The 23,184-nt window shown below is 43.5% G+C and overlaps 1 protein-coding gene across 4 annotated transcripts in view; it reads left to right on the top strand.

Annotated features, from left to right (window-relative positions):
• Mov10l1 (Mov10 like RNA helicase 1) overlaps nucleotides 1-23,184 on the top strand; it is a 73,202-nt gene that overhangs the window by 34,240 nt on the left and 15,778 nt on the right. For 2 of the 4 annotated variants that reach the window (XM_069999793.1, XM_069999792.1), the window contains exons 11-20: nucleotides 1,466-1,643; nucleotides 1,903-1,973; nucleotides 5,340-5,431; nucleotides 11,537-11,595; nucleotides 12,361-12,458; nucleotides 16,214-16,307; nucleotides 17,663-17,841; nucleotides 19,844-19,990; nucleotides 21,633-21,754; nucleotides 22,249-22,348. In XM_069999793.1, the coding sequence (XP_069855894.1) occupies nucleotides 1,466-1,643; nucleotides 1,903-1,973; nucleotides 5,340-5,431; nucleotides 11,537-11,595; nucleotides 12,361-12,458; nucleotides 16,214-16,307; nucleotides 17,663-17,841; nucleotides 19,844-19,990; nucleotides 21,633-21,754; nucleotides 22,249-22,348 (1,140 nt within the window). Of the gene's footprint in view, nucleotides 1-757; nucleotides 1,345-1,465; nucleotides 1,644-1,902; nucleotides 1,974-5,339; nucleotides 5,432-11,536; nucleotides 11,596-12,360; nucleotides 12,459-16,213; nucleotides 16,308-17,662; nucleotides 17,842-19,843; nucleotides 19,991-21,632; nucleotides 21,755-22,248; nucleotides 22,349-23,184 lie in introns of those variants that run through there. The other 2 variants (XM_069999794.1, XM_069999796.1) reach the window with 2 other exon arrangements.

The raw sequence follows: 23,184 nt of genomic DNA, 5'->3' as shown, positions 1-23,184 counted from the left end.
CCTGTCTTGCCCTCTCCTCTCCTTTCCCCTCTCCTCCCCTGCTTGCCCCTCCCCTCCCCTCCTTTACTCTCACCTTTCCCTTTCTTCCTCCTTTCCCTTCCTTCCTTTTCCCCTTCTGTTCCCCCTTACCTTTACGTTCCCTTTCTCCTTCCCTTTCCCTTCCCTTAACTAGGTCTTGCTAAAGTTGCCCAGATTCACCTCAAACTCATGGGCTCAAGTGATCCTCCTGCTTCAGCCTCCTTTTCTTTCCTTCCCTCCCTCCCTCCCTCCTTTCCCCCTCCTACCCTCTCTCTTGGTAGTAGTGGTGGTTTGATTTTAAGACAGGGTCTCACTGTAGCTAGTCTGGCCTTGAACTTGCCATTGCGTGCATGCTGGAATTATAGACGTGTGATGTCATACTCAGATTTCCTCCCTCCCTCCCTCCCTCCCTTCCTCCCTCCCTCCCTCCCCCCCTCCTTCCCTCCATCCTTCCTTCCTTCTTTCCTTCCTTCCTTCTTTCCTTCTTTCCTTCCTTTCTTCCTTCCTTCTCTTTCCCTACCTCTCCCTCCTCCTCTTTCCCTACTCCTCTCCCTCTTTCCTTCCCTCTCCCTTTCCTTTTTTCTCTCTCTCCCTCTACCTTTCCCTGTTCCCCTCTTCCTTTCCCCTTCTCTCCCTGGTTTTGGGTTTAAGCACAGGTCCTTGCACTCCAATTTTTTTGCTCATACCCAAATTTACTTTCCATGCAATATGGTTTTCTGGCTTTGGTAGCAATGTTAGAAGCAGTCTCTTATCTTTTGGAAGAGTCTGAAGATTGATGTCAGTTCTTTAAATATTTGGCAGAATTTACCCACGAATTTATCAAGACAAGATTTTTTAAAACATTTTTTAATTATTTAAGTAGTTGTACAAAGAAGCTCCCATTCTACAAAACCGTATATGAATACAAGTTGTCTGACATTGTCACCCATTGCCAAGACTAGAGATATTTTTTTATTATTCAGTCTCCTTAGTAGTTATAGTTCTAATCAGAATGTTTACTGCTTTGTGCTGCAGTCTTAGTAGATTCTGTGTTTCTAGGAACATTTTCATCCATTATTTTTGTCAATATTTCAAGTGAGAGGAAATTTAATCCTCATCACTATCTTGGCCAGTGGAGGTCCTGTCCTATTTCCCAGACATCTGTGGAAGCCAAAGTGCCCTTTGCAGAATAAATTCAGACTTGATGGAGAAAGCAGGGATGGCAAAGTAGCCAAGGGCACCGACCTTGGTGGTATGCTGGTCCAGAGAAGGAGCCTTTCGACCTCAGGCCAGAGGCTGGGTGATGTGCCAACCAGCTTCAGACCATCTGGCCCTGAGTTGCCTCACGTGGGTTGACGTGTTGGATATAACACATTGAGCTTACTGACTCCAAGGGTTCTTGTTCCCTAGATAGAGCTATTTATGGGGCATGCTACTCTGCTCTCAGTGACATACTCATTTTTTTCAGCTTTTGAATATGTCAAACTACAAGGAAAAGTTCTCTACTCTGCTGTGGCTAGAGGAGATCCATGCAGAAATAGAGCTGAAGGAGTACAACATGAGTGGAGTTATCCTGAAGAGGAATGGGGATCTGCTGATACTAGAGGTCCCGGGGCTGGCTGAGAGCAGACCTTCCCTCTACGCAGGTACAGTGGTGCTGTCTGCTCCTTTGGGGCCCAACAGAACGAATACCTAGAGAAAACTTGTGCAGCTAGCCAGATGCTTGCATTGTTTGATTTCTGTTCTTGGCTAGTGCTTCACTTAAATTGAATACTTGATCAGCTACATATGTATATTAAGCATATTTCTTTGTTACGTAGTATCTTTAAGCATCTGATCTAGTATAGCAGGAGAAATTTGTGATTTTGTGTTGGTCTGATGCAAGATAATATATTTTTTAATTAGGTGACAAACTGATTTTAAAATCTCAAGAGTACAATGGACATGTCATTGAGTACATCGGCTATGTCATTGAGGTGAGAAGACATCTTCCTAAAAGCTGAAGGTCAGGCTTACCTTCACATACCCTCAGAGAAGGAGTTCCTTGAGTTTCGTCTGTATATTGGGACATATAAGTATAAAGTATACCATTATTTTTATATATGAAGGGATATATAAGTACCTAAATAAATCCTGTAATTTCAACCATGTAAGTTACATATAAGAGTCATGATGCTTGCAGGCAGTCAACTTTGGGCACTCTGGAAGCCTCAACAGGAAGGAAGGACCCTCAAGTGTGCAGCTGTTATTCTGAGACAGGGAAAGACTTGTTCTCGATGCTTTAGATCACCGTGTCTATGGGGTCTGTAACTCTCAGGCATTTCCACTATTTGTATATTGAGCACAGGCTCTTGAGTAATGCTGGAATCTATGTGGAGAATATTAATCTGTGCATCAGAGAAGATGCATTACTTAACAGAAAACTTAAAATGAAAATTCCAGAGCCTTCATCTTGGGAGTGAGGAGATCTAATAGAGACTCAAAAGATCTTTGAGAGAGCATCAGACCTTTGCCTTTGGCTCCACTCTGCTCCCTAGTACTTGTAATACTGACTTAGTTATCAGAATACAGTGTTTTTTCAGAAGACCAAACCTTGTTGGGCAGGGCTCCAGAGCTCTTGTAAAGACAGTGCAGCATGTGTGCTAAGCCCCAAGCTGCAAGTCATGCTTAGTCCTCTTCCCTTCAGTGAGGATTGCAAGCAACAGTGACAGAAGACAATGGATAGTTTCCAATATTGGAGATAAGAGGAAGACTGCAGGCAATTATTGCAGGGGGAGGGGGCACACTTTTTGTCTTAAAAGACAAAAAGAACTTTAGTAGCCCAAAAGGCACAGAACATGACTTCAGAAGGCATTCAGGAGAGGAAGCTGCCTTGTACTCCCAGGAAATAACCCCTGCATCTATCCATGCTGACAGCCCCTGAGCTCTCATCTTTGAATGGTGGGACTTGGCCCCATTACAGTGCAGCTGCTGTTTGGCCGGTATCAGAAGGCTTGGTTCTATATCAGAAGGTTTAGTTTGCCTCACCCAACTCCACAGCCCACATTGGCTGGTGACTAAGCAGCACAAGGAAACCACAAACGACCAGTGATGTTAGTTTCCAAATAGACTAGTCACCATGTCAAGAGGGAAACCCTGGGTGCCAAAGAACCTGAATCAGGCACTGGGCACTGGTGATTCACACATATATTCCTGGCTTCCTGAGAGGCTGAAATTGGGAAGATTACAGTTCAAGGCCAGCCTGCCAGAAAAATGTCCAAGACCCCTTCTCAATCATAGCTATATATGCATGTACCTGTAACTCTTAGATACTTGGGAAGCTGAGATCAGAAGGATTGAGGTTCTAACTACCCTGGGCAGAAAGGTCTGCAAGATCCTATATCTCAGTGGCAGAAGCTGGAGCATGGCAGTGTGTGTTTATTGTCCCAGCTAAAGCAGGAAGCCTAAAATAGGCAAATCACACCCTAGGGAGGAAGAGAAACCCTATTTCAAAATGCTGCAAAGAGCCGGGCGCTGGTGGCTCACGCCTGTAATCCTAGCTACTCAGGAGGCTGAGATCTGAGGATTGCGGTTCAAAGCCAGCCCGGGCAGGAGAGACCGTGAGACTCCTATCTCCAATAAACCACCAGAAAACCGGAAGTGGTGCTGTAGCTCAAGTGGTAGAGCGCTCGCCTTGAGCTGAAGAGCTGAGGGACAGCGCTCAGGCCCAGAGTTCAAGCCCCATGACCGACCAAAAAAAAAAAAAATGCTGCAAAGAAAGGGCTAGAGGAGTGGCTCAGTGATAGTGCCTGCCTAACAAGTATGGAGCCCTGACTTCAAACTCTAGTACTGAAGAAGAAAAGAAGCAGCATTATAGAGCTAAGCAGGAAGCACTGCCGCTTTGCCTCCACTCCGTTGTCTGTACAGGAGTGACTGCCTGGGACTCACTCAGAACTGATGTAGCAGGCAGCTGACTTGGTACAAAATATTGAGACACCATGGACCTTCAATTGCTTCCCCATCAAGTTTTTACCTTTAGAGCTGGGAATGTGGCTTAGTGGTACAGTGCTTGCCTAGCATGCATGAAGCCCTAGGTTCAATTCCTCAGTACCACATAAACAGAAAAAGCCAAAGTGGTGCTGTGGCTCAAGTGGTAGAGTACTTGTCTTGGGCAAAAGAAGCTCAGGGATGGTGCCCAGGCCCTGGATTCAAACACCAGGACTGGCAAAAAAAAAAAAAAAAAGTTTCTACCTTTACATTGATCTTCTGAACCAAGCACGGCTATACTTCTATCCAGTAGAGACAGTCCAGAGAGTTTCTTGATCCCTGGCAAGTTTTGCCCTCCTTTGATGGCCAGTTTTGGAACTCAGGGGAAAGAAGTACAGTCCACTGCCAGCCGGACACACACAAGGTCCTCTGCCTTCCCAAAATGTGTGCTGGGGCCACTCCCACTTGTTGCCTTCCCCGTCTCCTTCTTGCCTTTACTTCTCAGTACTCTGAGTGAGTCTTTAAAGCTCCCCTGCTGTCTTGTATTTGCCCATTTTCTTATTTTACACAAGATTTTCAGATACTTGCTTGTGTCTGTCTGGCATGTCCTTGACAGCACAAACTTCTAATGAGGGCTCTCGGTGCCACTCTGACTTGCGATGGCTTTTTTCTAAGTATGCTTAGTGATCTCCGGCTGTAGATCGCCTTTCATTCCTCATACTCTCTGGAAAACCCAGAGACTTTTATCTGGTGACCTTCCTGGTAAGTGGCGGTGGCAGTGTCTGCCAAGAATAAGAAGGCACTGTCTAGGGATCCATTCTGGCGTTTGACCTTGTGCATTAACTTCCTCTCCATCATGTCAGACTCCACTCAGGTTTTGGCTTCCTGCCTCTGCTAGTGCTGCCCTGGCCCTTGGGAAGCCCGCCCCTTGCCCTCCATTGTGCTCCTTACTCTCCCGAGAGTGTGGGGCTTCTTCCCATATCCCCTCAGAAGTTTTCTTTTCTTTCCTGTTGTTCATGAAAGAATATGAGGAATTGTCGTGTAGGTTCCCTATAGTATAGCTGTGGAAACTTTGAGTCAGGAGCCCACCTTGCACTGTGTTCACAGCACCTTTGGTATCGGGAGAAGTTCACTGAATGAGTTGGTGTGAGTGAAGACATTGCCACATTGCAGTACATAATGATGGTATAATTTGATGGTAGTGATTTGATTCAATTAAATTTTCAAGTATTTAAGATTTTAGCTTAAGCGCATAAAGATCAATTTTATGAATTTATTATTATAAAATGAGTTTTTTGTGATGGGTTTCTGGATATAGTTATAAGGTTCCAAGAAGTTAAGTCTAGTGTGTGGACATTAAAATGCTTGTTTTTCAGATTCATGAAGAAGATGTTACTCTTAAACTTAATCCAAAATTTGAACAAACATACAACTTTGAACCTATGGATGTGGAGTTTACATACAATAGGTAAGGCATGCAAATGTTTCCTCATCATTGTTGGATGTTCTGCCCTTGAGTAAATCTGAAGTCTCCACAGTGATAGAGGAAGTGCCAGGTGGTCTGTACCTCTGCCCTGTCGGTTCCAGGCACCTCCTGTGTATGCTCATTAATAGAACTGTATTGCCAAATATTTCTTGGTATACAAAGGTACATGAATTTATGTGCTAATTCGTGTGTGTGTGTGCGTGCGTGCGTGCGTGCGTGTGTGTGTGTGTGTGTGTGTGTGTGTGTGTGTTTGTGTAGGCATGCATGCACACCAGTGCTGGAGCTTGAACTCAGAGTCTTGTGCTCTTACTTGGCTATTACATTTAAGACTGGTGCTCTAGGGCTGGGAAGGTGGCTCAGTGGTAGAGTGTTTGCCTTGCATGCATGAGGTCCTGGATTTGATTCCTCAGCACCAATAAGCAGAAGAAAAAAAAAGCAGGAAGTGGTGCTGCGGCTCAAGTGGTAGAGTGCTAGCCTTGAGCTGAAGAGCTGAGGACAGCGCCCAGGCCCAGAGTTCAGGCCCCACGACCGGACCCAAAAAACTGGTGCTCTACCACTTGACCCATGCCTCCACTTCCAGATTTTTTGATAATTAATTAGAGATAATATTCTTGGGTTTATCTGACTGTTGATGACTTTGAATATTGATCCACAGATCTCAGCTTCCCAAGTAGCTAGGATTACTGCTGTGAGCCACTGGTGTCTGGCTGTTCATTCATGTTCAAATCTTACATGCCCCATGCCTATCCTTGCTATCAGCATTAGTCCCTCAGGTCTTTTGCCATATTCACTTATGTGTCTCACAGGTGCTATAAACTGTCATCCATTTGACTCTCCTTCATCTAGTGAACCCCCAACCATTAACTAGAATTTTGTGTTTAATTTTACCTTTTTTTTTTTTTTGGTCGGTTGTGGGGCTTGAACTCTGGGCCTGGCGCTATCCTTGAGCTCTTCAGCTCAAGGCTAGTGCTCTACCACTTGAGCCACAGCAGTACTTCTGGCTTTTTCCATTTATGTGGTGCTGAGGAATTGAACCCAGGGCCTCATGCATGCGAGGTAAGCGCTCTACCACTGAGCCACCTTCCCAGCCCTTTTTTGTTTTTTGACCTGGAGAGATTCCAACTATGTAGCCCAGACTTGTCTTTAAACACTTAATCCTCCTACTTCAGACCACTGAATAGTTTGGCCTTACAGGAATGGTCTCTTACTTCTTTCTTTTTTTCTTTCTTGTTTTTATTTATTTATTTTTCTTTTTTTGGTACCACTCCTGGGGCTTAACCTCAGGGCCTGGGTACTATTCCTGAACTTTTTTGCTCATGGCTACTGCTCTGTCATTTGAGCCATAGCTCCACGTTCTACTTTTTAGAAGTTCATTGGATATAAATTGAATCTCATGGACTTTTCTTGCCCTGGCTGGCTTTGAACCACCATTCTCAGAATCTCAGCCCCCTGAGTAGCTAAGATTACAGGCATAAGCCACCAGTATCTGGCATCTCCTACTTTTTCAAGAAAGTACATGCTGGAAGAATGTATTCATTGTAGGTACATGCAGAAAGAATATGTTCTTTGGTTTTAATTATTTTGATATTTATAAAAGGATTGACTTAAACACAGTGGCTCATGCCTGTAATACTAGCTACTTGAGAGGCAGATGTCTGGAATATTGTTTGGTCCAGCCCAGGAGAAAACTCATAATACCCCCATCTCAACTAATACAGAAAAAAAGCCAGGCACTAATGGCTCATGCCTGTAATCTCAGGAGGCTGAGATCTCAGGATCAATGTTCGAGGCCAGCCTGTATAGGAAAGTCTCAGCCTCCAGAGTAGCTAGGATTACAGGCGTGAGCCACTGGCACTCAGCTGTTCATTTGTTTTTATATTATATGATCTGACTAACCACCAAAAAAGCCAGAAGTAGAGTTAAGGCTCAAGTGGTGGAGTGCTAGCCTTGAGCAAAAAGGTCAGGGACAGTTCCCACACCCTGAGTGTAAGACCCAGGACCGGTACAAAAAAAAAAAAAAGCTGAACATGGTGGTCTGTCTTTCATTTCAGCTATGCAGGAAATATAATGAAAAAACATAGCAGCCTAGGGCAGGTCAGGGAATAAACACAAGACCCTAATTGACTAATAGGATAGTGCACCAACATTGAGTGAAAAAACCAAGTCAATGTGAGGCCCTGAGTTCGAGCTTTCATATAAGTATATGACAGAGAAGGAGAGAGAGGCAGAGAGAAGAGCAAGGGAGGGGAGAGCAAGAGAGGAGGGGAGAAGAAAAAGAAAGGAAAAAGGGAAGGTGGGTATGGCCCAAGTAGTAGAGCTCCTACCTAGTAATACCACCAAAAAGAGAGGAGCTTGCATTATTGGAGCTCCAGAGAATTGTATTTTTCATTGAACATTATGTTTTTGTGTAAAATTGTTAAATTGGGGTATGTGTGTGTGTGTGTGTGTGTGTTTCCCTATCGTTCCTAGGACTTGAACTCAAGTCCTGGGTACTATCTTTTAGTTTTTTTGCTCAAATCTAGCATTCTATCACTTGAGCCACAGCTCCACTTCCTGCTTTCTGGAGGCTAATTGGAAATGAGTCTCATGGACTTTCCTGCCCAGGCTGGCTTCAAACCTTGATTCTCAGGTCTTAGCCTCCTGAGTAGCTAGGATTACAGGCATAAACCATGAGCCACTGGTGCCCCTCAGCTGTTCATTTGTTTTTATATTATACTATGTGTGACTGTGTGAATGTCCTCCCTGTATCTGGTCTGTTGATGTGCGTTTTCATTTTCTTCTTTGATTATTACTGTACTACAGGGCCTCCAGTAGTTAGGACTGAATTATAGGTTTAGGATCTGATGTGTTCCCCCCATCACATGTGGTTGCAGCACTGACTTCTAGTATCTTCTAGAGACTTATCTATTGATCTATCTGTCCCTAAAACCTAATTTTGTTAAATTTCTTAAACCGTGCAAACCTGGTAGATGTATAGTATAGCTCATTATGAACTTGACTTGCATTTCTCTATTTAGTAGTGAATAATGACCATTTTTGTTAGCCATAAAATCCTTATCTTGTATGATATGCGTGCTTTTTATAGAGTTTGGGTTCTTTCTGGGACAGTACTGGGATTTGAATTTAGGGCTTTATACTTGCGAGGTAGGTGCTGTACTGTGTAGGTCTCACCTCCAGCCCCCTGCACTGGTGATTTTTAAAATAGACTATTGTTTTTGTTTTTTTTCTTTGTTTGTGACTGAGGCCAGCCTGGATCACAATCCTCCTGTTTACATTTCCTCAAAACATAGCTGTCATAACAGGCATGTTGCCACTGCAGCCAACTGTTAGTTATGGTGAAGTCTTGTGAACTTTTTACCTGGGCTCACCTTGAACCACAGCCCTCGAAATTTGCAACTACTAAATAGCTAGAATTACTTACAGGAGGTTTTTTAAATCTTTGTCAGCTATATCACTTGAGAGTTTTTAGTATTATCATAAATTCTGATTTCAACTTAAATTTCTAATTGTGTTTCAGTATTTGTCAAAGCAGTTGATCTTGTATCCTGCAGGCTTGTAAAACTTGATTAGTAGCTTTTTACAGATTGCCAAGTATTTTCTACATTACACAATCATGTATCAAATAAAGACAATTTTACTTCTTCCTTTCTTGTCTGGTTACATTTTAATATGTTTTACCTTGCCTTCCTGCACTGTAAGAACTTTGGGGACAGTGCTGGTGGTAAGCATGGGGTTTACCTTTTTCTTGTCTTCAAAAGGGCATCCACCCTTGTTCATTTTATTTACCAGGTTGTGGAACTTGAGTTCTTAATTGAGGTTGTTTGCCAGGGTTGTTTTTGTTTATTTGTTATGGTCAGTCATAGGGCTTAAAATCAGAGCATGGGCATTCTCCCTGAGGTTTCTTTTGCTCAAGGCTAGCGCTGTACCATTTTGAGCCATAGCTTCACTTCTGTTTTTTTTTGGGTGGCTAATTGGATATAAGTCTCATGAACTTTTCTGCCTAAGCTGGCTTTGAACCAAGTCCTCAGATCTCAGCCTCCTGATCAGTTAGTCCTACAGGTGTGAGCCATCAGTGCCCAGCTCTAAATTGAGTTTTTAATCAAGAATGTGTATGGATTTTGTTCAATGCACTTGTTAGATGTAATTCACTAAAACTTTAATTTCACGTTATTATCTTGGGATATATTAATCTACAATATCACTTCATTTTACATATTCTGGGAGAATTTGTTTTTATTGTAAAAATAGTGTACCCTGAGGTGTAACACTAAGGTAATGAGTACATGTCCTATGGAGCACTGTTACCTCTTCCTTTGTTTTTCCCCTACCATCCCTTCCTTCCCCACCTCCCTAAATCCCCCCCCCAAGTTGTAAACTTCATTTTCAACATACTGTCTTGTACATCTCATTGTTACAATGGGTAAACCTATATCCTTATTTCAGCATTTTGTTATTTCCCTTCCCCTCCACAAATTAGAAAAATGTATATACAAGGGCACCGACAGGGCTAGGAAGGTGGCTCAGTGGTAGACTGCTTGCCTTGCATGCATGAGACCCTGGGTTCAATTCCTCAGCACCACATAAGCAGAAAAAGCCGGAAGTGGCACTGTGGCTCAAGTGGTAAAGTGTTAGCCTTGAGCTGAAGAGCTGAGGGACAGCGCCCAGGCCCAGAGTTCAGGCCCCATGACTGACCAAAACAAACAAACAAACAAAAAAGGCACCAACATCAAATTCAGTGAAAATGAGTTATACCATGGGGAAAGAACATACAAAAGAAACAAAAAAAAATCATATCTGGGAGACTTTATGTAGAATGAGTTTCATTTCTTCCTTAAAAGTTTGGCAAGGAGGTGGTGCTGTAGAGCTGAAGAGCTGAGGGACAGCTCTCAGGCCCAGAGTTCAAGCCCCACAACCGACAAAAAAAAAAAAAAGTTTGGCAAAATTCATGCAAGGTTCTCAGAGTTTTCATTGTGAGAGTTTTTTTTTCACATTCTGGGGCTTGAACTCAGGATCTGGGTGCTGTCCCTGAAATTTTGTACTAGTGCCATACCACTTGAGCCACAGCTTCACTTAGGCTTTTTGGAAGTCCATTGTAGATAAAAGTCTCATGGACTTTCTTGCCCAGGCTGGCTTTGAACATCAGTCCTCAGATCTCAGTCTCTTGAGCACTTGGATGAGGAAAGCTTTTAAACTATATATTCTTTCAATAAAGGACTGTTTGGGTTATCAGTTTATTCTTGAGTAAACTTTGGTAGATGTGTCTTTTAAGGAGTTAAGCATTATTGAAGTTGTCTAATTTATTTGTGTGAAATTACAGTATTTCTTGATTATCCTTTTAATATCTGTAATATGTAGTGATTTAACCTTTCTAATTCCTAATGTTGATGGATTGTGTCTTTCCTTTCATCAGTTTGGCCAAGTCTTATTATTTTAGCAATCTTTTCAAAGACTCAACTTCCAGTTTTCATTGGCCTTTGCTAGTGTCTTTCTGTTCTGTTTCAGTGATTTTTGCTTTGATCTCATAAGGTGATTATATATTTCTTCAGTCTATTAATATAAACTCAAACTGGCTCTCCTACCATTCTAAGCTATATACCACATAATTTTAACCTACTTCCACAATAACAGTATTGTCCTCAAGATCTGATTCTCTTTTAAAGGTCCCGCCTCCCTAAACCATCACACTGGCAATTACATTTCTATCTCCCCTAAGTTCAGTCATCTGCACTGAAAAAAAAAAAGTTTTTCAACATGGGTTTTTTCTTTTTCTTTTTCTTTTTTTTTGTCAGTCATGGGGCCTGAACTCTGTCCCTCAGCTCTTCAGCTCAAGGCTAGCGCTCTACCACTTGAGCCACAGAGCCACTTCCAGCTTTTTCTGCTTATGTGGTGCTAAGGAATTGAACCCAGGGCCTCATCATGCATGCAAGACAAGCACTCTACCTCACTGAGCCACCTTCCCAGTCCCTCAACATGGGTTTTCTAAAGGACATTCACATCATGGCAATTGTGTGATCACATTTCTGCAACTTTTATTCCCTTGAAGCATTTTAAACTTATGGTTAGTTACTTTATGTCTTTTTCTCTTAGGACCACAAGCAGACGGTGTCACTTCGCACTTGAACAAGTCATCCACTTAGGTGTAAAAGGTAGTATTTTATAGACCGGTAATGCTGTCTTCCCAAAGTATTGCTTTAGGCTGTTGATGTTGAAACTAAAACTATATGATACCCATATGCCCCTCAGCTTTTCAGCTCAAGGCTAGTGCTCTACCACTTGAGCCACAGCACAGCACCCACTTCCTACTTTTTCTGCTTATGTAGTGCTGAGGAATCAAACCCAGGGCCTCATGCATGCAAGGCAAGCGCTCTACCACTGAGCTACCTTCCCAACCTCAAGAATACACTTTTTATTATTACAAATAGATAAAAAAAAAAAAATAGCATACTTTGGGCTGGGAAGGTGGCTCAGTGGTAGAGCGCTTGCCTTACATGCATGAGGCCCTGGGTTCGATTCCTCAGCACCACATAAGAAAAAAGAAAAAAGCCGGAAGTGGCACTGTGGCTCAAGTGGTAGAGCGCTAGCCTTGAGCTGAAGAGATGAGGACAGCGCTCAGGCCCAGAGTTCAGGCCCCATGACCGGACCCCCCCCCCCAAAAAAAAAGCATGCTTAAATAGTTGAAAAGAAATGTATCAAACTCTGCTTTGTATTCCTTTGACTTTACAAAAAAATGATGTTGCAAAGAATATGCAGTTCTATAATAATGCTAAATTTATACAGTATAAAGGAAGTCCAGAAGAAATGAAATAGAATACAAATAATTTTACTATCAGCCATAAACATTTAAGTTGCCTCCATTCACATTTTTTAAGCTTTTCAGTAATACCTGCATTTTATGTTTTCTTGTTTTGAAGTGTTATTTCCAGAAGAAATTATTTTACAGTCTCCTCAAGTGACAGGGAATTGGAGCTATGCACAAGATGCCAAAGGTGATGGACAGTCCTCCCCCAAGGTAGTGCTTTTATATGTTCAAACATGAGTTCACAATTGAGTACTAGAGAAGTGTATTTCACAAGTAACCCCAAATCACAGTTGAAACTAAAATATTTATAAAGATTAATTGTAATTATAATTAAAGATGTTGCCATGTATTTGGAGGGAAAAGTGAGATATAAGTGTTTGTGTGCTCTGTTTTACTCTTAAATTATATGTTATATACACTTAGATATATTTTTGTGCTTGTATAACATACAAACTGTCTAGAAAAGACAGTTGCTGATGGCTGATTCCTGTAATCCTAGAGACTTAAGAGGTGGATATTGGAAGGATCATGGTTCAAGGCAAACCGGGCAAAAAATTTTCACGACCTCATTGCAACAAAAAGCTAAGTGAAGTGGTACATGCCTCTTATTTTGGCTAAGTTTAGCATGGCCAGGAAAAAATGCAAGACCTTATTTTAAAAATAATAATCCAGGGCTGGGAAGGTGGCTCGGTGGTAGAGTGCTTGCCTTGTATATACAAGGCCCTGGGTTCAATTCCTCAGCACCACATAAGCAAAAAAAGCCGGAGTTGGCACTGTGGCTCAAGTGGTAGAGTGCTCACCTTGAGCTGAAGCTCTGAGGGACAGCGCCCAGGCCCAGAGTTCAGCCCCCACAACTGACAACAATAACAACAACAATAATAATAATAATAATCCAGATGCGAACTGTCCATGGCTGTGATTCTGGCTGCTCAGGAGTCAGATCTGAGGATCGAGGTTCAAAGCCAGCCAGGGCAGGAAAGCCCATGAGATTCTTAACCTCCAATGAACCACCAAAGCCAGAAGTGGACCTGTGGCTCAGCACTAACCTTAAGCAAAAAAAAACCTTAGTGTTGGGCTGGGCATGTGGCTCAGTGGTAGAGTGCTTGCCTAGCATGCATGAAGCCCTGGGTTCAATTCTTCAGAACCACATACACAGAAAAAGCCAGAAGTGGCATGTGGCTTAAGTGGTAGAGTGCCCAGGCCCTGAATTCAAGCCCCAGGACTGGCAAAAAAAAAAAAACAAACAACAACAAAAAAACCCTCAGGATTAATGCCCAGGCCCTGAGTTCAAGCCCCAGGATGGATGGACCAGCACAAACACACAAGTACCTATGCACACACATACACACATACATAGACATGCACACAATAACAACCAGAGCAATAAGAGATGGAGACATGGCTCAAATGATAGAATACACATCTAGTAAATAATGCTCTGAATTTCAGCCCCAGTACTGCCCTCCCTCCCCCAAACAAATAGATGTTTGGCTTGTGAAATTGTCTTTATTATTATATTATTTACCTATCTTTTTATGGGGGGGGGGCAGTTCTGGGCTTGAATTCAGAACCTGGGCACTGTTCCTGAACTGCTTTTGCTCAAGGCTAGCACTCTACCACTTGAGCCACAGTGCCAATTCCAGCTTTTTCTGTTTATGTGGTACTGAGAAATTGAACCGAGGGCTTCATGCATGCTAGGCAAGCACTCTATCACTAAGCCACATTTCCAGCCCTATTTACCTATCTTTAAAACTGGAATGTATGAAAATTGTAGTTATTCAGTAGTTCAACTTTCTAAAATTGCATAAAATATTCCCGAATATATTTTTCTGTTTTAAATGATCATATAAATGGATAGCTCTGTATTTTACTTTTTAAATCATATGCATTTATCTAATTTATAAAATCATATGCACACGTGCTATCGTGTGTGTGTGTGTGTGTGTGTGTGTATGTGTGTGTGTGTGTGTGTGTGTGTTTGCGTGTGTACTGTGGCTTAAACTCGGGGCCTGGGCACTCACTGTCCTTGAACTTTTTTTTTTTTTTTGGTGGGTCATGGGGCTTGGGCACTGTCCCTGAACTCTTCAGCTCAAGGCGAGCGCTCTACCACTTGAGCACCACTTCCGGTTTTCTAGTGGTTTATTGAAGATAACAGTCTCACGGACTCTCCTGCTCAGGCTGTCTTTGAACCACGATCCTCAGATCTCAGCCTCCTGAGAAGCTAGGATTACAGACGTGAGCCATGGGTACCCAGCTGTCCTTGAACTTTTTTGCTCAGAGCTAGCAGTCTTACCACTTGAGCAACAGCTCTGCTTCTGGATTATGGGTTAATTGGAGATAAAAGTCCCTCAGACTTTTCCTGCCTGAGCTGGCTTTGAGCCATGATCCTCAGATCTCAGTCTCCTGAGTAGGTAGGATTGCAGGCATGAGGAACCAGTACCTGGCCACACATACACTTATTAATAACTTAAATACTAAAAATTAGGAAAGACACTGGGTTGAGGATGTATCACCATGGTAGTTTACTTGCCTAGCATTCACAAGGCCCTGGGTTCCATGGGGTTCCATGCCCAGCCCCAGTAAATCAATAAATAACCCACATAGAGAAAATTTAATTAATAACCTTACAATAACTTTAAAAGTAACATAATGATAACATTAGCAGACAAAGACATTAAAACAATTATTTTAACTATAATATTCAAGAAAGTAGAAGACATGAACACATGATGTCAGAATATGAAAGACACAGATTATCTAGAGGGTGGATGAATATAGTCACACTATTCAATGTCCATATGTGAAAATGGATCCAAGTAATTTGAGGAGATGAGTGGGATTGGGAGAGATGGGGAAGAACAATGGAAGAGGTGATCCTGATTGAGATGCATTGGATTCATAAACTGGCTTTCACGTGGCATTGGTTTCTCATGTCCAAACTTGTCACATTACACACTTTACATGCTTGTACCAAACTGCATGTCAACTATATTCACCAGTGTCCGGGGCAGACCTTACAAAAAGTGGGAGATAAGGTTGTGTAGCTGCCTAGAATAAAATTTGGCAATATATATTTTTAATGTTTGGTGTAGTGATTTTACAAGATTCATCCTGTGAATGCAGTTGACTACCTGAAGCTTTTGTTTAAAGCTGTTACCGAATTCTTTGTAATAGAAAAATTAAAAGAGCAATTTCCTTGGTCGAGGGCAAATTATATTTGTGTTTAAGCACACATACCAAATAACTTCTTGTGTAAACCTTAATCACAGTTGACTGGCAATGCTGGCTTTTTATATTCTTAGAAAAGCACAGAGATACACTGTTCCCAGTCTCAGAAATGCTGCCCAGGGAAGTTCTTGGTGTCTTCAGGAGAGGTTTTCCCAAGCCATGACAGAGCCCAAATGTGCTTTGTGCTGTCAACCTTCCATGTGCAGTCCAGTCTTGGAAGAGAGGAAAAGGCCATACTAGTCAAATAAAAGTTAATCCTTTGTCTCAGTTTCATCACCATAAAATGTAGTTTATTTTTTAAATCTTTTTTAAATAGAAGCTGGGTGCTAGTGGCTCTCACCTGTAATCCTAGCTACTCAGAGGCTGAGATCTGAGGATCATGGTTCAAAGCCAGCCCAGGCAGGAAGGTCTGAGACTCTTATTTCCAATTAACCACGAGAAAACTGGAAGTGGCGATGTGGCTCAAGTGGTAGAGCGTGAGGCTTGAGCTGAAGAGCTGAGAGAGAGCACTCAGGCCCAGACTTCAAGCCCCATGACCAACAAAAAAAAAGGATAAACTTTGGCAGCTTTTATTGAGCATTCTGTACTTTATTATATTTGAAATGAAAGGACCTGTGACCTAGCCAAAGAACTGGTAGCAGCAGGACGTTCATGTGTAGCTATATATCCATTCTTCAGACTTATCTCATGTACACAAAGCTGTGGGTTTTAGCCACTTTCTGCATGATTATTTTTAGGACAAGAAACCCATGAAGGACCAAACAAAACCAACTGTGGATGCCATAGACCTCCCGGGAATGGTGGCTTCTGCTACAGAGACTGTTGAGTTGGGTATGTGTATCTCAGGGACTAAGAGAAGAGAAACAGAAAACCATGCCTATAAATAAAGGGCCTTGAAAAAGCATGTCTTGGGTGAAGGGTTAGTCTCTGACAGATGTATTTTGCAGAGATGTCTGGGCTTTATCCTGCCTGGAAGCTTTAAGTTGAATGCTTTAGAAAAGCCATTATATTGTGGATGGTTTTTTACTATGTAAGCTTCTAAGGTGTCATATAGTTTGTTTCTTTGTTTGTGTAAGGGTCTCATAGCCAGGTACCATGGCTCATGCCTATAATCCTAGCTACTCAGGAGGCTGAGATCTGAGGATCGCGGTTCAAAGCCAGCCCGGGCAGGAGAGACTGTGAGACTCCTATCTCCAATAAACCACCAGAAAACCGGAAGTGGCGCTGTAGCTCAAGTGGTAGAGCGCTCGCCTTGAGCTGAAGAGCTGAGGGACAGCGCCCAGGCCCAGAGTTCAAGCCCCACGACCGACCAAAAAATAAAAATAAAAATAAAAAAAAAATAATAAAAAGTAGCCTCTCACTGTTACCAGGATGGTCTCAAATTGATGGGATCAATCAGTCTTATCCTTTCAGGCTCCCAACTTAGGTAGCACGACAAGCACATACTACCGTGCCTAACTCAGACTTTTTTTTTTTTTTTTTTGGTCCGGTTGTGGGGCCTGAGCTCTGGGCCTGGGCACTGTCCCTCAGCTCTTCAGCTCAAGGCTAGTGCTCTACCACTTGAGCCACAGTGCCACTTCCGGCTTTTTTCTTTTTTTCTTATGTGGTGCTGAGGAATCGAACCCAGGGCCTCATGCATGCAAGGCAAGCGCTCTACCACTGAGCCACCTTCCCAGCCCCTAACTCAGACATTTTTAAAGTCCTGTCTAATATTTTAGGTGATTACATCCTTTTTCCTTCAGAAGGCTACATTCATTTCCTGACTGCCTCACAAAGCACAGGCAGATGGTTGCAGGAATGTACTGTACTCAGTTTGCTCAGTGGTCAGTACCAATGGCTGTTGATATTTGAACCTTTAAGGCATCTGTGCTTTGATTCTTGATCAAGCATTGTGTCCTGTAGTTGTACAGAATTGTCTGGCATCTTGGGGCTGGGAAGGTGGCTCAGTGGTAGAGTGCTTGCCTTGCATGCATGAGGCCCTGGGTTCGATTCCTCAGCACCACATAAGCAAAAAGAAAAAAGCCAGAAGTGGCGCTGTGGCTCAAGTGGTAGAACGCTAGCCTTGAGCTGAAGAGCTGAGGGACAGCGTTCAGGCCCAGAGTTCAGGCCCCGTGATGGGACCCAAATAAAAATTAAAAAAAAATTGTCTGGCATCTTAACTAAACTTCCTGTCTGTTTGAATACAGTAGATGAAATTCAGATTCCTAAAGCAAGAGATAAGGAGTTCTTCAACCCTGTGCTAAATGAAAATCAGAAGCTAGCAGTTAGAAGAATTCTGAGTGGTGACTGTCGTCCAATCCCATATATTCTTTTTGGACCTCCTGGAACTGGAAAGACTGTGACAATAATTGAGGCTGTTTTACAGGTAAGGACAGCAGCATTGCTCATGACTCTACTGTGTTCATGTGTCTATATATACAGAAACAGTTTAAACTCTAGAATCAGCCTAAAGAGCTTGAGAAAATCTGTTCTCATAACATTAAGTCTGTGAATTTTAGAATCTTAAAAAGTTATTTCACTGGGTGCCTATAGTTCATGCTGTAATCCTAGCTGCACAGGAGGCTGAGATCTGAGGATCGCAGTTCAAAGCCAGCCCAGGCAACAAAGTCCATGAGACATCTCCAATTAACAACCAGAAAACAGAAGTGGCACTGTGGCTCAAGTGGTAGAGTGCTCGCCTGGAGCTGAAGAACTCAGTGACAGAATCCAGGCCCAAAATTCAAGCCCCATGACTGACAAAAGAAAAAAGTTATTTGGGGCTGGGAAGGTGGCTCAGTGGTAGAGTGCTGGCCTCCTGTGCTTGAGACCCTGGGTTCAATTCCTCAGCACGACATAAACAAAAGGCTGGAAGTGGCACTGTGGCTCAAGTGGTAAGAGTTCTAGCCTTGAGCTGAAGAGATGAGGGATAGTGTCCAGGCCAGAGTTGAAAACCCATGACCAACAAAAAAAAGTTATTTTAAGCCAGGCACTGGTGGCTCACGCCTGAAATCCTAGCTGAGGAGGCTGAGATCTGAGGATCACAGTTCAAAGCCAACCCAAGCAAAAAAAAAAAAAAAAAAAAAAAAAGTCAGTGAGACTCTTTTGTCGGTTGTGGGGCTTGAACTCTGGGCTTGGGCGCTGTCCCTATGCTCTTCAGATCAAGGCCAGTGCTCTACCCCTTGAGCCACAGCACCACTTCCAGTTTTCTAGTGTTTTTTTTTTTTTTGGAGATAAGAGTCTCAAAGAGGAAGTGGCACTGTGGCTTAAGGGGTAGAGCATTTGCCTTGAGCTGAAGAGCTGGGAGAAAGCGCCCAGGCCCAGAGTTCAAGCCCCATGACCAACACACACACAAAAAAGTCTCATGGACTTTTCTGCCCAGCTGGCTTTGAACCGCAATCCTCAGATCTCAGCCTCTTGAGTAGCTAGGATGACAGGCATGAGCCACCAGCACCCGGCTTGCTGCGACTCATCTCCAATAAACCACCCAGAAAAAGCCAGACGTGGCACTATGGCTCAAGTGGTAGGGTGCTAGCCTTGAGCACAAAGAGACTCAGGAACAATGTACAGGCAAAAAAAAGGGGGGGGGGATATTTCATATATGTAAAAGGAAACTTCTCTCTCAGAGGATAGCAGACATCCCTACAGATGTGTTTACTGAAGAAGTTGCTTTGACAGTGGCTAAAGCTGTCACTCTGAGAAGCTGGTAATATCTATTTTAGGTTAAATTTATGAAAATATTGTATAGTATTTTTTGTCACTCAGGATTTTGATTAGCAAACATAACTTGAATGCTTGCCCTACAGCAGGGTACATGAGATTTAATGTGACTTTGCTCTGCCTTAAGAGGTATTTTAGAGCCAGGTAATGGTGGCTCATGCCTGGCATCCTAGCTACTTAGTTTAGAGCCAGGCTCTGGTGTCTCACACCTGTCATTCTAGCTACTCAGGAGGTTGAGACATGAGGGTCACAGTTCAAAGCCAGCCTGCACAGTTAGGTCCATGAAACTCTTATCTCCAATTAACTAGAAGTCTGGAAGTGGAGCTATGGCTCAAAGTAGAAGAGCGCTACCCTTGAGCAAAAGGGCTTAGTGACAGTACTCAGGCCCTGAGTTCAAGCCCTATAAGCAACAAAGAGAGAGAGCAAGTATATGTGTTTAAGATCATAGAGAGTGCTGACTACCTTACCATTGGGTCATAGGTTAGTATTGACCAATGAGGAGCCACTCTGAGATGTGTTGTTGGGCATGTTACAGAGATGGTCGGGAATTAAATCCAAACCTGCACCTCTGAATCTCTCTAAATGCACCTGAGTATGTTGGACATCAGACTCAAGTTTCCATTTTCATGGTTGATAGTTATGATCCTTGGTATCTTGTGTCTTGGCTAAAGGTACATTATGCTCTGCCAGACAGCCGGATTTTGGTCTGTGCCCCCTCTAACAGTGCTGCTGACCTTGTGTGTTTGCGGCTGCACGAGAGCAAGGTGCTGAAGCCAGCTGCCATGGTCCGAGTGAATGCCACCTGCAGGTTCGAGGAGGTGAGCCATGTGTTTGGAGAGAAGGAATGTCATGTGCCAGCATGAGTAGAGAGGAGGAAGACGGTACCAAGTGGTCATAGAGTTGTGAAAGAAAATGTGCTTTGCCATAACTCAGCTCTGTGGTGGGGTCTTACTCCTTTACTGCATTCCCACCTATTCTAAATTATCAGCTGTATAGTGCACAAATTTTGTTTTGTTAAATTCTCATATCTTTCTTTTATCTGATCCCCAAATACATTGTTAGTTCTGTTTTATTTGTTTGGTTACAAATTATCTCTTCAGGGAAATTACATGTTCCCTGTTTGTTTATGAATGAAATACTGTTTTAAAACACAACCCAAGGGCCAGGTGCAGAGGCACATGCCCATAATCCCAGAGGTGGGGCTGGGAAGATGGCTCAGTGGTAGAGTGCTTGCCTTGCATGCTTGAGGCCCTGGGTTCAATTCTTCAATACCAAATAAGGAGAAAAAGCCAGAAGTGGCACTGTGGCTCAAGTGGTAGAGTGCTAGCCTGAGAAGCTGAGGGATAGTGCCCAGGCCCAGAGTTCAGGCCCCACAACCGACCAAGGTAGATAGATGGATGGATGGATGGATGGATGGATGGATGGATGGATGGATGTGGGGAAAAATAAAAGGAGACCATAATCCCAAGGGTGTGGAGTAGAGGTAGGAGAGTTGTGGTCTAAAGCCAACCCAATTGAAAAACAAGAGACCAAAACAAAAGAAGGAGCAATACTGTCAATGAGCCCGGCACCAATGGCTCACGCCTATAATCCTAACTACTCAGGAGGCTCAGATCTCAGGATTACAGTTCAAAACCAGCCAAGGCAGGGAAATCCATTAGACTCTTACCTCCAGTTACCCATCAGAAAACTGAAAGTGGAGCTGTGGCTCAATTGTAGAGTGCTAGCCTTTAGCAAAAAAAAAAAAAAAAAAAAAAATCTCAGAGACAGCTCCCAGGCCCTTAATACATGCCCACAACCAAAAACAACAACAAAAATAATTATACTCATTACCTAACTTACAAAATAGTAATTCCTCTGTACAGCACCTTAATAACAATAAAATTATACTTTAAGAAAATTGAGGGCTGGGAAGGTGGCTCAGTGGTAAGAGTGCTTGCCTCACATGCATGAGGCCCTGGGTTCGATTCCTTAGCACCACATAAGCAAAAAGAAAAAAGCCAGAAGTGGCGCTGTGACTCAAGTGGTAGAGCGCTCGCCTTGAGCTGAAGAACTGAGGGACAGCGTCCAGGCCCAGAGTTCAGGCCCCACGACCGGACCCCCCCCCCCAAAAAAAAGAAAGAAAATTGAGAGACCATTTCTTGTCAGAAAAGTAATGGAAGGGCAGAGTGCATGTCTCAAATAGCAGAGCAAATGAGAGGCTTTAGGGCTCTCAAAAAGAAACAAACCAGAAAGTTGTTTTCTGATAGGAGCTGCAGGATTCTGTTATGTTCATGTCTCCAGAGTCAACAAAACAGACATGATTTGAAAATGATTAGTCTTACTAAGAAGTGTCAGCAAGGGAAAATATTTATTGTAAGATGAATAAGAGTGTCTTATTCCTCTCAGCTTTGTCTTTCTGTGGAGCTTAAGCAAATGTTTAAATGAAAACAAAACTTGCCTCTACCTTCTTTGCCGCAGACCATCATCGAGGCTATCAAACCATACTGCAGAGATGGTGAAGATATCTGGAGAGCCTCTCGGTTCAGAATAATAATCACCACGTGCAGCAGCGCAGGGCTTTTTTACCAGATAGGAGTGAGGTAAGCACCAGGCATTGTGTGTGGGATGCAGGTTCCCCCAGGATGGACTGTTCTTTTCTTGCTTGGTCTGTGAGGAGACTGTAGAGACACAGTGGTAGAGGGAAGCCACAGCTGTGAGTGATACTAATGGGTGGAGATGGCTTTTCTGAAGAAACAGTATTGGTGCTAAGGCCTAGTGGATGTGTAGGTGATTCACTGGAGTCAGCTGTGGAAGCAGGCAGCGCAGTAGTACCTACACCCTTTGAACCACCAGGCTTTGTTCACACTCACCCTGTCTCCTCTGTAGCCTTCCAGACAAACACATGTGCTGCTTGCATTGCATCAGGTTGCTGCCACAGATTCACAGGCTTCTGCTCGTGATGTCTGGATCCCCACTCTTGCCCCCTGGTACCACACTTTGACCCCTAGTATGGAGTAGGACTTTGCCAGTGTATCCAGCATCGATTGCTAAGTCAGCTGTCAGGAACTAACCAGTTAAACGTCTTTTGCTCTAGAGTTGGACACTTCACACACGTTTTTGTGGATGAAGCTGGGCAAGCAAGTGAGCCAGAGTGCCTTATCCCTCTGGGTCTGGTTTCAGAAGTGAGTGGCCAGGTAAGACTGTGTACTGTGTGTTGTGTGTGCAGCTTTTGTCCTACCTTACACTGGTCAGGTGAGCACATGAGGACCTCAAGGAGCTGGACCTGCCTCTACTGTCTATCACAACCTCAGTACTTTGTGGCTGGGCGGAAGACCCTGCTTTGTTGTGATTTACTACTGGCAGACATAAGCTAAGAACTCTTGTGAGTCTGCATCTGTAGTCCATGGGCTGAAGGAGCCCTATGTGGCCAAGGGGAGAAGACAGGGTTTTGTGTCCTACCAGGATCTCCCCTGTCCCCTTTCACTGTGCTGCTCAGTGCCTCTCCAGCTCTGTGTGTGCCTGACAGGCCCTGCCTGATCCTTCCTCTGGTGCTTCTGGCAGAGGCACCATTTTCAGTTCCACTGATTTTCCCCGTTGAAGGCTCATCTGACACCTGCCATGTAAACGGCTCAGGCTTCTCCTGAGGACATCCCACTGCCTTTGCTTAGGTCATTGGGCTCTCAGAAGCAGAGCACAAGAAGGGGCTGAAAGGGAGTGTAGATTGGTCTAGTCAAGACGGGAGGTCTCAGGATGAGACAAGGGATGATCAGCATGACATGGCGTGTGGGGCCTGTGCCAGGAGAGGGCACCGGGGAGAAGGCCATGGGGGGTTGTCAGGGCCAGGCACAGTGGAAACTTCAAGAACATAGGTTGCATACTCAGGACTCTGGCTACTGTTAGAAGTTAATGGGACAAGGGCATAGTGGGAACCTATGCAACAGCGATACCCACAAGACAATATGTTGGAAATGATCTGATTTGTGAAGGGAGGAAGAGAGAGATAAAACTGAAGGAGGAGGGTAACAAGTTA

Source organism: Dipodomys merriami, unplaced genomic scaffold, assembly GCF_024711535.1.
Source record: "Dipodomys merriami isolate MVZ:Mamm:240054 unplaced genomic scaffold, mDipMer1.0.p SCAF_55, whole genome shotgun sequence".
NCBI lineage: Eukaryota > Metazoa > Chordata > Mammalia > Rodentia > Heteromyidae > Dipodomys > Dipodomys merriami.
This window is presented reverse-complemented; position numbering and strand designations above follow the sequence as displayed.